This window comes from Oryctolagus cuniculus, chromosome 5 (genome assembly GCF_051225735.1).
Source record: "Oryctolagus cuniculus isolate XC-2025 breed Fujian yellow rabbit chromosome 5, ASM5122573v1, whole genome shotgun sequence".
Classification (NCBI taxonomy): domain Eukaryota; kingdom Metazoa; phylum Chordata; class Mammalia; order Lagomorpha; family Leporidae; genus Oryctolagus; species Oryctolagus cuniculus.
In genome coordinates, this window is record NC_142871.1 from 112194489 (window position 1) to 112211744 (window position 17256).

Genomic DNA, 17256 nt, shown 5'->3' on the forward strand with positions numbered 1-17256 from the left:
CTCTCTGGCTCTACCTCTCTCTGTAACTCTGTCTTTCAAATAAATAAATAAATCTTTAAAAAAATCTGTTTGAATTTCTGCTTTCAATTCTTTTGAGTCTATACTCTGAAGCAGAATTGGTGGATGATATGATAATACTATTTTTCATTTCTTGGATAAACTGTACTGTTTTCCACAGTGGCTGCATCATTGCAACTAGCCATCCTAATAGGTATGAAGTGGTATCTCACTGTGGTTCTGATTTGCACTGCCTTCATGATTAGTGGTGTTGGGTCTTTTCATGCGCTTGTTGGACATTGTATGTCTTATTTGGCGAAATGTCTATTCAAGTAGTTTGCTTGCTTTTTTTCTTATTTTTCATTTTTTTAAAAGGAGGCCAAAGCATTATTCAAGCTTGAGAAATACTATCTGGGCCAGTGCTATGGTGTAGCAGGTAAAGCCACTGCCTGTGGTGCCAGTATGCCATATGGGCAACAGTTTGAGTCCTGGATGCTCCACTTCTGATCCAGCTCTCTGTTACGGCCTGGGAAAGCAGTAAAGATGCCCCAAGCCCTTGGGCCCCTGCATCCATGTGGAAGACCTGGAAGAAGCTCCTGGCTCCTGGATTCGGATCAGTGTAGCTCCAGTCGTTGTAGCCAACTGGGGACTGAACCAGCGGATTGAAGACCTCTCTCTTTCTCTCTGCCTCTCCTTCCCTGTGTAACTCTGACTTTCAAATAAATAAATAAATCTTTAAAAAAAAATACTATTGACCAAATCCCAGTTTTAAACTGGCTTGACATTACATTTCCTGCTAATAATGTTACAATCAGTAAAAACAATCTCTAAAAACTTAAACATTTTAATTTTTAAACTTACTGTATGTGAACTACAACTCATTACAGAAAACGTGCATAACAGTGTAGTTTAATTTTCATAAATGGACAAATATGTGTAATTAGCACCACATTCAAGAGAGAGCCTTCCCAGTGCCCAAGAGGCTTCATTTCAAGTCCTAGCCCCTACTTGCCAAGGTAACTGTTAGCCTAACTTTCAGTAGCTTAGTTTTCCTGTCTATATTTTTTAGAAATGGACTTACTGAATCTCTATTTTTCTGCCCTTTTTTTTTTATGCTCAGCTTTAGGTTTCTGCGGCTCATCTACGTTGCCATCTGAGGATGCAGATGGTTCATTATTGCTGTGTTCCACTTCACTAACACTGCGAATTTATTCATGTATATTTCATCTGTTGTTGAGGGTCTTTTGGGGAACCCCCGTTTGCGGGCTACTACCACAAAAGCAGTCAGGAGCATTCTGATACCTGCCAGTCAGTGCCTCACTCCTACACATTTCTCTTGGCTGTACCTGCAGCACTGGAACCGCTTGCTGGCTCACAGCTATGCGCCTTTAGCAGACAATGCCACACTGTTTCAAAGGTGTTGTTCCAGTTTACATTCCAGCAGCAAGGTGGAATTCATTTAGAATTCAGTAACTCCACATCCTGCAGCACTTGGTATTTTCCCATCCTCCCCTCCCACCCACCTCCCAGTCTTTTATTTTCAAATATAAAAGAACTGAAGCAAGTTTGTGCGAGTATTGACTTTTCACGGGACCTTTTGGAATTGGTTCTTTGACTCATTAACCATCTCAGGCTTTTACTTTGCTCGAGCAAATCTTGCGAACTGTGTGAATGAGTTTTCGACTTTGCTCGACATTTTCACCCACTCTGCCCTTTGGATGTCATCAGGTCACGAAAATAAAGTGTGTGCCCAAGACGGAGGCAAGTTCTTTGGGCACTTCTGGAAGTTCCATCACTGTGCGGGCGACACTCACGCGCGCCTTCTTCGATTTCTGATTCCAGGATGCCACGACCTAGGAGCGCCTGCTGGCCTGTGGTTACCCCCCAAGGCACGCCAGGCTCCGACAGTGGCGCGGGGAACCCAGGGCAGTCGCCCTCCCCGCCACCAGCCAGAGCCGGGGAGGTGGGGGCGCGGATAGTCTCGGGGCATGCGCAGACGGCGCCCGGCGCATGCTCCGCAGCGCGGCGGGTCCACAGATGAGGGGAGTCCGGTCTCCCGCGCCCCGCCAGCGCCGGCGGAGGTAGCAGCTGCTGAGCCTGCTCCTTCTGAGCCTTGGCCACTAGTAAAGTTCATTAAAAAAAAAAAATCACAATCATTTTTTACTAGAGCGAAAGCGGGCGCTAGCCAGCTGTGTGGCCCCTCCGGGGGACCTGGCGCGTTGGGAGGTGGCGGCGGTTGCGCCGCGACCAGGAGGAGCCGGTCGCGCCGGGCTGCGGGTCTGTGGCTGGGGGGACGGTGAGTAGCGGCCGGCGCTCCGGGGCTGCCGGCGCTGTGGCGCTGCGCTCCCTCACTCTTTCCAGGGTCTGGGACTTCTCCCAGTTTCGCTGGGGAAGGACCTGCTTTTCCCTCGGATCCTGGGATCTGCCTTAGGCTGGGGAGTGGGGAGAACTGTCGAGGGGCAGGGGCCTCCAGGCCCGGGCTCCATCGCCCCCAGCCCGGGCCGCTGGGCGTCCGCTCCTTCGCGGCCGAGCCCCGAGCCGGCGCTCCAGGGACGAGCTGGGGGGCGGCGCCTTTCTAGCGCCCGCTTCCCACCTCCCGGCGGTCGGGGCCTCTCCGGATGTCGGTCCCTGGAATTGTCCTGTGGGCGGGAAAGAGCGGGATGGAGCGGGGACGAGGTAGTGCGCCCCGCGCCTGGCCCAGCATCCGGCTCCTCGTCTTCCCCGCACCCGCGACGGGGGAAGGGGCGAGCCGGGCCGAGTGAGACCCAGCAGGGGGCCGTAAGTGCCCGGGTTAGGTTTGCTGGGGGTTGAGGGTCCCCAGGCTCTGCCCTGACTTTTACAGCCCTCCTCTCCCTGCGGTGGGGCCCCACCCTGCCCGGGCTCCTCCTGGGAGCCTGCTAGAATGTGAATGAGCCAGGCTGCCCTGTTCCCCGACGCCGCGGGCTGCCACGGAATCCCTCTGCCCGAGGTCGGCGTGCAGGCTCCCGAGAGTGCGAGAGCATGAAGTCGCGGTAGGGCTGTTTACTTCTCCGGGTTTTATATAACGCCCAACAGCTAGGTAACTTTTTACTGACCCTGAGAAGTTTTTCCAGTAATTTTTTTTTTTTTTCAAAATGCAGTCATACCCGTACTAAAGTACAGGCAACCTTTTGATCAGTGAGTTACCTCGTCCTGATTCCTGTTCTGATTTATTAGAATGCGTTGATTGGTAAAGATTAAATTTGGGAAAAGGGGTGTTTATATAAATTATTACTGTCGATTTTTAAACTGTTGTACTCGGAATTCAGCGTATTGTCAGGAACTTAGTGGTTTTGCTAGAGTGTTTTATAGTGTTGTTGGGCATCCATCACAAAATTCAGTCTGCTGGTGTTAAATCTGATTTCTTTTTTTTCCCTTGAGTTTTATTAGATTATCACATAGTAATCTGGTTTCATTTTTTTCTCTGAACTGTAATAAATTATCATACAGTAAAATTGACCTTTTGAGGTGTAAAGTTCTGTGAATTTTAGATTCATGTCACCATCTCTACAGTCAGTTATACCTCCCTTCCCCAAATCATGCTGTCCTTTTATATCCCACTAACTACAACTCTGACCCTTGCCTTTACTGCTGTTTCCAGAATGTCCTGTGAATGGAATCATCACAGTATGTAACATTTTGACTAACTGGCCTCTTTCACTCAGTATAGTGCCTTGGAGATCCCTCCAAGTTGTCTTGTGTATGGATAGTGCGCTTTCTTACTGCTGAGCACTTCATTAGATGGATGTGCCACAGCTTGTTCATCGTGGTACTGACACGTAGTGAAGCCCCTTTGGAGTTGTTTTCCATTTTAGGTGATTATGAATGGAGTTGCTATAAAATGTACAGGTTGTTGTACGAACATAAGTTTTCATTTCTCTAGGATACTGATAGGAGTGGGATCGCAGGATATTGTTGTAAATGTGTGTTTAACCTTTTAAAAATTGTCAGACTTTTCCAGAGTGGCTATATCATTTTTAAAAAAGGTTTATTATTTGAAAGGCAGAGTTACAGAGAGGCAGAGGCAGAGAGAGACAGGTCTTCCATCTGCTGGTTCACTCCCCAATTGACCGCCAACAGCCACAGCCAAGCTGAGCTGAAGCCAGGAGCCAGGAATTTCTTCCGGGTCTCCCACACCAGTGCAGGGGCCCAAGGACTTGAGCCATCTTCTACTGCTTTCCCAGGCCTTAGCAAAGAGCTGGATCTGGAGTGGAGCAGGCGGGACTCGGGACTCGAACTGGCGCCCATATGGGATGCCGGCCCAGCAGGCAGTGGCTTTAAAGATTTATTTATTTATTTGAAATTCAAAGTTACCAAGAGAGAGGGAGAGGCAGAAAGATCTTCCATCTGCTGGTTCACTCCCTAAATGGCCAGAATACCTGGGTCTGGGCCAGGTGGAAGCCAGGAGCCATGAGCTTCTTCCAGGTCTCCTATGTGGATGGCTAGGGTCCAAGTACTTAGGCTACCTTCTGCTGCTTTCTCAGATGCCCTGGCAGGGGGCTAGATCAGATGTGGAGCAGCTGGGACTCAAACTTGCACTCTGATATGGTAGTCCATTGTCACAGGCAGCAGCTTAACCCACTGCCCCTACCCTAGACTATTTAAATCTTAGAGGCAGGATCCACACGTCACTGTAATTTTAAGTTTTCTAGATGATTCCACTGTGTAGGCAGGGTTGAGAATCACTTGGAGTGTGTTTCCAATGAGGTCTTCCAGGAAGCAGACATCAGTATGGAATTGAAAGTGCAAGAGACTTACTGGGGGGAAGTGCCTGTGAAGGATGAAGAGCAGAGCCTCCATACTGCATCTCCAGTTCCACGCCTGGGAAGAAGAGAGGATTGGGTGGAAAGAGCCCCGGCCTGCAGGGAAGCTCAGAAAATTTCAACCAGTTTGATGGGAAGCCCCAGGGCAAAGAAGAGTCTCACATGGGGCTGGACTGACTTGACTGTAGGAGCCCTGCCTGGTCAGTGTGGTCTTAACAAGAGTGGCAGTACAGCAGCTCGAGACTGGAGCACTGAGACAACCAGCTAGCATCTCTCCTGCAGGGAGAACTACACAGCACACTTCTGGGATTGTTCTAAACATCGGATTTCAAGGGCCACTCCTCTGAATTTCTGATTAACTATGCCTCAAATGGATACTTTCACAAATGCTGCTCCTCAGTGGTTCTTAGGATCTTGCAAGTTTGTGAAGTACCAGGGAAACTGCTGAGGTGCTACTAGGAACACAGAAAGGGACATTCTTCATGTTTCAGACTCACTTTCTGTATTCAGATGAACGGGTTTTCAGTTAGAGTAGTTAGAATATAATAACTAAATGGACAGGAGCTGAGCTGCTGCAATTTTGGGAAAAAATCAGAAATTGACTTTCTCTTGTTTTTCATTCTAACATGTCAGCAGTGTACATTCTGCTACTTTCATTATGTGAGTAACTATGGTCTGAAAGTAAAGAACAAGGGGTATAAGGTTATTTGTACAGGATTCATTGTAACCTGAACACTGAAGCAGTGTAACTAAGAGCCCAGTGCTGACACATGGTAGCATGTTATTATACAGAACCTTTCTGGGGGTGCTTCTCTAGGGACGTTAATTAATTATTACCTGTGAGGTTGAAAAGCAGTTTCCTCAGGTTTTATTTGTTGCCTATATGGTGGTATTATTATGTGCCTATGGAGGATTTATTATGTTACATAAAACTACTAATTTTCAGATGCTTAACTTTCATTATGCTAAGTGCTTTATATGTATCATTGGTCAACAACCCTGTGAGGTGGATATTATTGCCAGGAAACTGAAACTCAAAGATGTTAAGGAGTAACGTCTCTTAGAGGTTAGCTAGAACTAATAAGTGGCAGCTCTAAGTCATGCCTCAACCCCAATGCCTATAGTTATCTCTATGAAGGGGAGAATTATGTAGATCTAGGCATTTATTATTAATATATGAATGTCATACATTGTACTGTTTATAAGGATTAAAAAATAAAAGTGTATTTCTTCACCTTTCAAAAAGTTTACCTGTAAGGGGTAGAAAGGTGCTTAGTCACGGAAACAGGGTAATATAATGCAGGTTATTTTTTGATGGAACAGCTATAGTTTTATTTTGTACAAGTTTTGTGTCATGAAAAAAAATGAATTTTCTTTTAAACCGCAGATCTGAGAGAGAAGACCTGATTACCTATAATTAGAGTTGGTACAAAAACCATTTCAACTCCAAAAATGTTGGAGGAAGATCTGGAAGTGGCCATCAAGATGGTGGTTGTAGGGAATGGAGCGGTTGGGAAATCAAGTATGATTCAGCGATATTGCAAAGGCATTTTTACGAAAGACTACAAGAAAACCATTGGAGTTGATTTTTTGGAGCGACAAATCCAGTAAGTACTTGACTGTTTTATCCCTTTAGTATTGATTTATGAACTTTGTCCAAGACTTTCTTGTAATTAATTGTAGTATGGCCCAAGGATAGACAGCTACTAGCAGTTGATTATGGAATAGCTGATGGTAGTTTTCGATTATTTGTTACCAAATATATCTTTATTTTTCCTTTTTTGCCTTTTTTTCCGATTCCTCTCTCATTTTTTTCTTCTACTCCTTTCTCCCCTTTGTTTCCTACCTTATATCCATTGTACATTTATTGGTGACACCTTGAGATTTCTTAAAGACAAACTGATGGCTTGCTTGACTCTAATGAGGTTTTTGTCTAGGAAAGTTATTCTCTCAGAATAAAGGTTTCATCTCTTATATAGGCTCCTTTAGATTAGAATGTCTCTTCTCAGGGCTGTCACTGTGGTGTAGTGGGTGTTGCCGGTGCCACCCCTATGAGCGTGGTTTTGAGTCCTGGCTGTTCCACTTCCTGTACAGCTCCCTGCTAATGAGCCTGGGACAGCAGCAAAGGATGGCCCAAGTGCTTGGGCCCCCTGCCCCCATGTGGGAGACCTGGATGAAGCTCCTGGCTCTTGGCTTCAGATTAGCCCAGCTCTGGTCATTGGGGCCATTTGGGGAGTGAACCAGCTCTCTCTCCCTCTGTAATTCTGCCTTTCAAATAAATAAATACATCTTCAAAACAAAAGAATGTCTCTTTTTCAAACTGGGCAAGACTGTATAGATGTTAGAGAATTAATAATTTGCTTTTACTCTTAGAGAAAATAGATTTGGGAGAATTAAATTTGACTGTGAAAAGGAAATTCTGCTTCAGGAAATCTAGTTGAATTCTAAAATGCTTCATAGTTACACTTTTTGTCATCAGAATATTTTAATTGTAGGAGAAAAACTAAAATATATTACAGAAATAAGAAACATGAAATAAATCTGATTTACTAGCCCAGACAATAATATCAAAAATGATAATTAATGTTCACTGTTTTTAAGGAATACTTTCTAATCTTTATTCCGGTACCCTTTTATTATATGCATATATGTGTGTGTGTGTGTGTGTGTGTCTGTGTGTATATTTGAAAGGCAGAGAGAGAGAGAGAGGGTTCCTACATTCATTGGTTCACTCCTAAGATGGCCCCAAAGTCTGGAGCTGGGCCTTTCCAAGGCCAGGAACCAGAAACTACTTCCAAGTCCCCCGTGTGGGTGCAGGGGCACAAGGAGTTGGGCCATCTTCCTCTGCTTTCCCAGGCACGTTAGCAGGGAGTTGGATTTGAAGTAGAGCAGCCAGGTCTCAAACTGGAGCCCATATGGGACACAGGCATCACTGCATTCCACAGTGCCAGTCCCATACCCTTCTTATTTTTAGTATTTTCATCTTTGCTTACTTTCTTAGAACATATTTTAAGAGAACTCATTTTAAGTCTTGATGACATTTATTTTTTATACTTATTACTTGAAACCAAATTAATATTTGATAATAATTGATCCTCATCTAGAGATTCCATATTTGTAAGTTCACTCACTTGCTAAAATTTGTTACCCCAGAACCAGTACTTTTGAGGTCATTTGTGGACATGTGCAAAGCAGCAAAAACTCATGAATTGCCCAGCGTGGTCTTTCCCAGCTGAGGTCAAATAAGGCACTCTTCTTGTTTCAGCGCTCACACAGTGAACACATGTCCTTTTTATAATCTGTGTATTGCCCTGTTTTTCACGTTTTGTGCTTTTTGTTGGTGATTTTACTGTTGAAAATGGCTCTCAAGTGTAAGTATTTGAGGGCTGTCTTGGGTTCTGAAGTGCAAGAAAGCTGTGATGTGGCTAATGGAGAAAAATATGTGTGTTAGATAAGCTTTGTTTATATACAAGTTATGGTGCTGTTGGTCTATAGCATTGTTTGTCATGAATTCAGTGTTAATGAGCTAACAATTATATTAACAAGTTATCTTTAAATATAAACACGCAGAAAACAAGGTCATATATATTGACCAGTTGACAAAAAAGTAACTAAAGGTTCTCAGGAACCTAACTCTCTATTTCCCCTAAAAAGCAGTGGTGCAGTATTTGCTAATTCAGTGTTCATGGTGACAGTATAGCACTACTGGGAGGGGCCGGTGTTGTGGCATAGAAGGTAAGGCTCCTGCCTTCAATGCCAGCATCCCATATGAGTGCTGGTTTGTGCCCTGGCTGCTCCACTTTCAATCCGACTCCCTGCTAATGGCCTGGGAAGAGAAGTGGAGGATGGCCCAAGTGCCTGGGCTCCTGCCAGTGGAGTAAGAGATCCAGAAGAAACTCCAGGCTCCTAACTTCAACCAGGTTCTGTCTTGGCTGTTGCAGCCATCTGGGGAGTGAACCAGTGAATAGAAGCTCTGTCTCACTCATTCTTTCTGTCTTTCCTTCTTTCTCTATAACTCTGCCTTGCAAATAAATAAGTACATAAATGTTTTTTATTTTAAACTACTGGGAATAACAAGAATCAACTGTATGACAAATTACACTAAATTTTCTAGTTAAAAGCCAACCAAATAGGTAAGCTGTTTCTTTGCCTGTTATTTTATTTTTTCTTTAAGGTATACAAATTTCATGCATTTCATATGTACAGATTTAGGAACATAATGATTTTTCCCTCCCTCCCACACTCCCAACCTTTATCTTCCTCTCTTTCTATTTCTACTCTTAATTTTTAGAAAGATCTATTCTCAGTTTACTTTATACTCATAAGATTAACCCTATACTAAATAAAGAGTTAAACAACTAGTATGAGGGAAAAAAACACCTTTCCTCGGTAGTAGAGATGGGTGTTCTATTACTAGGCCATTAGGACCCATTAAAGTGGAAGGATAAGCACTGACCTGAGGAAATTTCCTTTTCCAGTAGTGCTCAGAGCCGCCACTGTCTGTTGAAGAACAAACCATTGCAAGTAAATCAAAATCATATGTAAAGTTATAGCTTTATTTTCACTGTTGGTAACAATCTCAACATTCGAAAATACTTTGTCAGAATGAAACTAACAATGCAATTTTAATACCTTCAGATTTAAAATAAAAATATACACAAGGCTGTATTATTAAAAACTATTTCCTGGGGCCAGCATTGTCGCAGAGTGGGCTAAGCTGCTGTTTGCAATACCAGCATCTTGTAGCTGAGCTCTGGTTCGAGTCCTGACTGCTTTGCTTCTGATCCAGCTCCATTGTAATGCAACAGAGAAAGGTGTGGAGGATAGCCCAAGTGCATCAGCTCCTGCCACCCATGTGGGAGACCCAGATGGAGTTCCAGGCCCCTAGCTTTAACCTGGGCCAGCCCCACCTGTTGCGGCCATTTGGAGAGTGAACCAGAGGATGGAAGATCTGTCTGTATCTCTTTCTATCACTCTGACCTTCAAATAAAAACATCTTTAAAAAAACCTTTTCCATTACATATGAAATAAATTCATCTTTCATTTCAGAGTTAATGATGAAGATGTCAGATTAATGTTGTGGGATACTGCCGGTCAAGAGGAATTTGACGCAATAACAAAGGCCTATTATCGAGGTAAAATTTGGGCTGGATTTATTTAGTTGGGGGTAAGCCATGTTCTTTTGACTAAGTTAAGAATTTTGCTTTCTTTGTGTACCATATAAGGGTCTCTCTTTAAGAATTGTTAAAACAGTTTTAAAGTATGTTTTAAATCCCAGTTCATTATTCTAAAGATCTTATAGATTGGCAAGTAACACTATGCACAGTAGACAGTTTGTTTCTGCCTTAGCATGTGACTCACATAGGCCTTCCCAGACCAAATCAGTCAGAAATTGTTCAGTTCTTACTCTAACCACAAGAAAATTTCTACACACATGGTCAGAGTAGTAACTAACAATACTGAAGAAATAAAACCCTTACAAATAATATGGCATATTGTTATGACACATGAAATCACAGCATTTATACAAGTTTAGAAAAGCATGAGATACATATAAGAAGAAAGAACCAACTGAAATGTGGGCTTCATTCCCCAAGAGCAGGCTTAGTTAACTTCTAAATGAAACTAAATAGAACTTAAAGTTTCCTTTAACATTTTCATATAAAATTTTGTCCCTCCTCTTTGGAATTTAAAAATTTTCAGTGCTGCTGCTAATGGTGATTGAAATGAGAGAACAAAATAACATGATCTAATACCAGGTGGCATTATGGCCTCTTGATGCCAAGTGAATATTAATTCATACTGTTAATAGGAATTATTTTGTACTCTGCATTTCTCGGATTCTGTGAGAGATATAAAGGCACAGTTGATTGTCCTTTCTGTGTCGTCTCCTCTTTTTTCTGAACTTTTCACCTCCTTGTTGTAACTAGAATTTGTGTCCTGAACACACTGCCTCCCCTGCCACTTTCTCTCAATTTCTCTGGTGGAGGCTGTCTTTATCTATGTCACCACATCCTCACTTTTTCTTTTCATTTTTTTTTTTTTTAAAAAGATGTGTTTATTTATTTGAAAGTCAGAGTTACACCTAGAGAGGAGGGGCAGAGAGAGAGAGAGGTCTTCCATCCGATGGTTCATTCTCCAATTGGCCGCAACGGCCGGAGCTGCGCCGATCCGAAGCCAGGAGCCAGGAGCTTCTTCCGGGTCTCCCATGTGGGTGCAGGTTTTGGGCCATTTTCCACTGCTTTCCCGGGCCATAGCAGAGAGCTGGACAGGAAGTGGAGCAGCTGGGTCTTGAACCAGCACCCATATCGGATGTTGGTGCTTCAGGCCAGGGCGTTAACCCAGTGGGCCACAGTGCCAGCCCCAACATACTCACTTTTTCAGACTGGAAGAATATCAGGCAAGGTGTATTCTTTTTGCTTTGCACTACTGCTTCCAAACCATTTCTCCTCTTCCTCTTTCAGAGATCTCAGCACCCTGAAAGTCCAAGTCAGGAGGCTTTGCCCCACCTCCCTTCCTCCCTGGTTGCCACGGTCCATTGCCTTCCTTCATCCCTCCTCCCTAATAAAACTGGCCTCTGGCTTATTTATAATCTTCTCTGCAGTTCTTCAGGATTCATTTCAAAAAGTTAGCCTGTTTCTCATGTCCTTGTCCTTCTCATGGTCCACAGTCTTTTATCTCTCAAATCTAAAGCTCTGTGTAATTTCCCACTCTCTGACCACTAACTGCTAGGATTCTAGCTTGCTAACTTTAATACCCACACCCCTGAACTCATCTAGAGCTTAGGTTCACTGACCTGCCAATGTTTCACTAAGACTTTCCACATGGCATTATGTCTTTCCTTACTGAATTTAGACAAGTTTTTCTTTTTTTTTAATTTTATTTATTTTTTTATTTATTTGACAGGTGGAGTTATAGACAGTGAGAGAGAGAGAGAAAGGTCTTCCTTTCGTTGGTTCACTCCACAAATGGCTGCTATGGCCGGTGCTGTGCCGATCCGAAGCCAGGAGCCAGGTGCTTCTTCCTGGTCTCCCATGTGGGTGCAGGGGCCCAAGAACTAGGCTATCCTCCACTGCCCTCCCTGGCCACAGCAGAGAGCTGGACTGGAAGAGGAGCAACCAGGACTAGAACCCAGTGCCCATATGGGATGCCGGCACCGCAGGCAGAGGATTAACCAAGTGAGCCATGGCGCCGGCCCCTAGACTAGTTTTTCTAGTCCAATAAGCAATACCTTTATCTGCCTACCTGTATTTTCTGTATGATCCTTGCTCCAATTAAACCCAATTAGTTACAAATCTGCATCCGTGCCTTGGCCCCTTATTTGAGAGTATCAGACAGAACCATTGTGACTGAACTTTGAATTTATTATCACATATCTTTTGTGATGTGAGTACTTAGTGCCACCAAACATGCTCCATACATTTCTTTATTCATGGCTCTTTGCCATTTTCCAAAAGAGCAATTTTATGTCTTTTCTTACCTTAACCTTTAGTACCTCTTCCTCCTCCACTCAGAGCTGATTTCTTTGCTTCATTCTTGTTTGGGAAAATAGATGGAATCAAATGACAGTGATTTCGTCCTTTTCACTACCAAATCACTTCCTTAGTTAAAATTCTAGCTAGCCTCATCTCTTCACTTGCACTTTACCCTTGAGAAATCTCCAGATGACTTCCTTCCTTTTCACATTGTAGCTGGACTTGTCCCACCAGACCTTCTGCCTTGAAATCTAACTCAGAGATTTTTGTGAAACATCCTCTAGCTCCCACCCATGAGAAAGTTACTTTCTTTTATTTCTGTACACTATTCTATTTATCATACAAGAAGAGTTTGTATATTTCTTCTCCCTAAAAGACTCTTAAGTTACTTATATTGTGGTTTATGGAGCTGAGGGATTTTTGTGGTGTTGTGTCCCCAGTCCCACTGTATAGCATCTTTTGGTTCAACTCAAATCAGTTGGTGTTAGAAAGCTATGTCATCTTGGTTAATTTTTTTTACGTGAAATTCTAGTGGGTACTTTCCTCATTTTATTTATCTGATGTATGCTTTAAGTTAGAAATGAAGTTGTATATGTACATTTATAAATTATTCTACTGAAAGGTGTTTGTTCTCTGGGCTAGAAGGCCAAGCTGATAGGATAGCTATTTTGTTAATAGGTGCCTTCATGCCTATTTCTGAAGATTTGAAATTTCATTCAGCAGATGTGTATTTATTGGGTTTCTCTTATGCTCTAGACGTATATTAAGTATTGTATACTTTGCTCTGACTTCTTTGTCTTTTCTTATATTTATAGTCATGTAAAAACATCTCTTGGATATACAAGTATATCTGAGGAGATTTCTTAAAGATAATGCTGTTGTTTACATCTTTAATCTCTTTGTTTTTAAATCTACTCTTTGGTATCATGAAGTTTAAAATATTTTCTGTCTTAGTTAAGTAGAGGGATAATTGTTGAATATTAAGCTGTCCTAAAGACAAGATGATATGGAAGCTATAATGAATTATTTGTTCAGTCTCTTTCAACATCTTGCCTTAGAATATACAGCTTTAGTGAAGCTGAAATAATATTCATTATAAACAATCGAAATTCCCCTGACTTTTTCATGGAAGTCTTAACTTCTTTGATATGTCGTTTTATGGAAGCTGGGAGGGAATGTATCTAAGTATGTCCTGGGTTATCTGAGGAGGAGTTCTTGAACGTAAAATAGGTATACTGAAAACAGCAAGGTACCAATATACTTTCCTTGAGGAAATCTATACATGTGAAAGTTCTAGTTTTCACTGATAATTTTGGGGTACAGTTTCGTACAAAGGCAAGAACTTTAAATAGGATTTACCAGTTTTTTAGAAGTAGTTTGTTAGTCTACTATATTTGCAAATTTATATGTGTTACATAAAATATATATACATAGATATCTATATACCCTTGAAAAATAGGGTGATTTTAAGCAGTTTTGAATATATACCTTATTATTTCCACTTTTAAAACTATAGATTTTATTATAGCAACAGCAACTAAAGTTTAATAAAAACATAATTGAACTAACACATGACGAAAGTTGCTTTTCAAAATTGGTACCAAGGAAACTTGCCTTCCATTGCCTGCCCTAAGAAAATTTATGGTTTCTTGAGAAATAAGAATGGTGCCTGTCTCTCAGGTGCCATCTTAATGCTATCACTACTTTCTACTGTTCACTCTGTTTACTATCTCCTGAGAGGCTTCCCATCCACAATAGCTTTGCTTATCTTTGTCCAGAATTGCCAATTTGGATCTTAAGGACCTGTGTCATGGTATTAGGCTAAGACCACCCCACACTTACCTTGGAGTAGATGATATTTTATCAAATTATGAGTTTCATCAGCATTGGCACTGTTGATTAATAGGTCTTCAATATATGGGTTTTGTTTTTGAGTGAAAGTTATTCATATTTAAAAAATATTTGTTTATTATTTAGTGATTTATTTGAAAGGCAGAGCATCAGAGAGAGAGAGAGGGAGAGGGAGCAAGATAGAGAGATCTTCCATTCTCTGGTTCACTTCCCAAATGACTGCAACGTCCAAGGCTGGGCCAGTTTGAAGCCAGGAGCCAGGAACTCATCCAGTTTTCCCACATGGTTGGTAGGAGCCCAGATACTTGGACCATCACTGCTTTCTCAGGCACATTAGCAGGAAGCTATACTGGAAGCAGAATAGCTAGGACTACAACCAGCACTCCAATATGGCATTGTAAAAGGCGAAAGATTTATACAATCTGAAGAGAAACCAGAGTATCCAACATGGCATTGTAAGCAACAGCTTAACCTGCAGAACCACACCGGACCCATTACTTGTATGTTTTTTTTAAATGGGGTTGATACTATAACCTGCCTCAAACTCTGAGGAAAATAATAAACAAAAAAATTGAAGTGGAAACACCAAAAAGTACTATGATTACATGAGATTTTCATGCTTTCCTTTTAACCCCTCTAGCTTTATTCTCCTAATTTTCTGCATGAAATATATGTTCCTCTTGTGAACAAAAAGAGAGGTCCTGTAGTCTTTCTTTTTAACCTTTTGACAGTTTGGTATGATAGTATTCTTTTTAATCAGTATTGTTGTTTTTGGAGGATATATTTGCTATGGTGTATAATTTAAAAACACAAAACTATTTATCTACAGTTACCCAAAAATATATGTTTAATGTAAAAATAAAAGGCAAAACTGATCCATTGCAAAAAATGATTTAATTCATGTATAAATAAAAAGGAGAAAATGTTGGAACCATAGAATTAAGGAGACTATTTGGGTAGCTGTCTAAAAAAAAAAAAAAGACCAGTTATCTAAAAATATTTTAACTTCTCACTGTAGTTGAGGTATTTTAAATGTTTTCTCCAATTTATGCCATGAGACTATGTCCAGGATTATTATATTTCAGTTTATTTAATCTGGTTCATCTAGTTATTGTTTACTTCTCACATTTTTTAGTACTTCCTAGATCTTCACAATCATACCATTTCTCTTTAATATATCTAGAAAAAACATTCTTTGCTGGAAGATAAAAAGAGTACTGTTACTCCACTTGCACTAAAAGGTTTTATAGCTTTGATTTCACTATCTAGCATTTTAACTCAAAGTAGTCTAAAACACTTTTAAATAGATGTCTGTTAAAAGCTTATCTTAATCATTATTTTTTTTGGCTAACTATATTAAAATGGAAAAGAGGATGGATAGGATACTCAGTTTCAGTTTGTTCTTTTCCTAAATTGTAAAAATAAAGATTTATCTTAATTAAAAAAAAAAAACAGCAGCAGCAGCTACACATAAATTTGGAAGTGTATTTGAAAATTCTTTTATGTTTTCCTTCAGGATCAGTCATAGTGCTTTTCGTTGCCAATGACACAAAAGTAGTTTCAGACTGGCTTAAACCATAAACAAGGCTTACTGATTTGTTTAATAGAAAAGTATGGAAGTAACATAGCTTTGGCTGTGGTTTCTTCAAACTATAGCCTCACTGATTGTCCTGGCCTTGCTTCCTCCCTGTGTGATGTCTTCGTGTTAATTTTCTTCTTTGTTGAAAGGTTGCTGCCATGAACAATGAAAGCCATGTGGCTAGTTTACATCCCTGGGGAGAGAGAGTTAATTCTTATAACAGTGGACCAGAATTCCTGTGCTTTTCTCTGATTAGACCCCTCCTCAACCATATTTTAGTAGTCAGGAAAATGTGATTAATTTCGCTTGGATCATGAGCCTTCACACCAGTACATGACACCCTGCCTCTAACAGAGGACAGGTTTAGTCTGCCTAGCCACATTTACCAAACAATGGGTAAGAGGTGTTTTAGGAAGGATACTAGCTAGGCCATCAGATGATACCTGCTACTAGTATAGATTCAGATAATGCTATAATTAAATAGAAATAAAGAATAGGGAGAATGAGGTATAATAACAAATTTAGTAACAGAAACAATGACTCACTGATGTAAATCCTAGAAACGTATTATTTATGATGCATAAAAGTAAGCACATTAAAATTTTTAAAAGAAAAAATTTCTCATAATTAATTTAAAAACTTATTATATCAAAACTGTTGCTCAGGGGCCAGTGCTGTGGCATAGCGGGTAAAGCTGCCGCCTCTAGTGCCAGCATCCCATATGGGCACTGGTTCAAGTCCCAGCTCTCTGCTATGGCCTGGGAAAGCACCCATGTGGGAGACCTGGAAGAAGCTCCTGGCTTCTGGCTTTAGATCAGCCCAGCTTGCTCACTCACTCTCTCTCTCCCTGCTTCTCCTCTCTGTGGGTAACTCTGACTTTCAAATAAATAAATAAATGAAAAACTGTTGCTCAAAAGCCTTATTATGGACTTGAATGCTGGCTCAGTTATATAGTGAGATATGTTGAAACATAACTTATTAATAGGTTACTACAGAGCATGGATACTAGAAAGCCTTTGGGATTCCAAATGATTCCTCTAATTTTTTTTTTAAGATGTATTTCTTTATTTGAAAGGCAGAGTGACAGAGAGAGATCTTCCATCAACTAGTTAACTCCAAGAACAGCTGAAATGGCTAGAACTGGTCCAGGCCAAAGCCAGGAGCCCAGAACTCCACCTGGTTCTCCTATATGGGTGGCAAGGGCCCAAGTGCTTGAACCATCCTCATCTGCATTCCTAGGCACATTAGCAGGGAACTAGATTGGAAGCAGAGTAACTAGGACTTGAATTGGTGCTTTGATATGGGGTGCTGGTGTCTCAGGCTACAGCTTAACCCACTGTGCCATATCACCAGCCCCTAAAATTCCTTTTTTTTTTTTTAAATTTATTATTTTGTTTACTTGAAAGGTTAAGTTAGAAAGAGGAGTTACAGAACTTCCATCTATTCGTTCACTTCCCAAATAGCTACAATGGTCAGGGCAGGGCTGCGCCAGAACAATGCTAGGAGCTTCATCCAGGTCTCCCACATAGGTAGCAGGAGCCTGAGCACTTGGGCCATCCTCCACTGCTTTCCC

The 17256-nt window shown here is 41.4% G+C and overlaps 1 protein-coding gene across 14 annotated transcripts in view; it reads left to right on the forward strand.

Moving 5' to 3' along the window:
- Positions 1 to 1985: 1985 nt before the first annotated feature.
- Positions 1986 to 17256, forward strand: part of RAB23 (RAB23, member RAS oncogene family) — a 58224-nt gene continuing 42953 nt past the window's right edge. For 6 of the 14 annotated variants that reach the window (XM_089333085.1, XM_017345219.4, XM_051854621.2 and 3 more), the window contains exons 1-3: positions 1986 to 2293; positions 6166 to 6385; positions 9828 to 9913. In XM_089333085.1, coding sequence (XP_089189211.1) covers positions 6231 to 6385; positions 9828 to 9913 — 241 coding nt within the window. In that variant the 5' untranslated portion in view covers positions 1986 to 2293; positions 6166 to 6230. Of the gene's footprint in view, positions 2294 to 2613; positions 3009 to 6165; positions 6386 to 9827; positions 9914 to 17256 lie in introns of those variants that run through there. The other 8 variants (XM_089333086.1, XM_070073915.2, XM_070073917.2 and 5 more) reach the window with 5 other exon arrangements.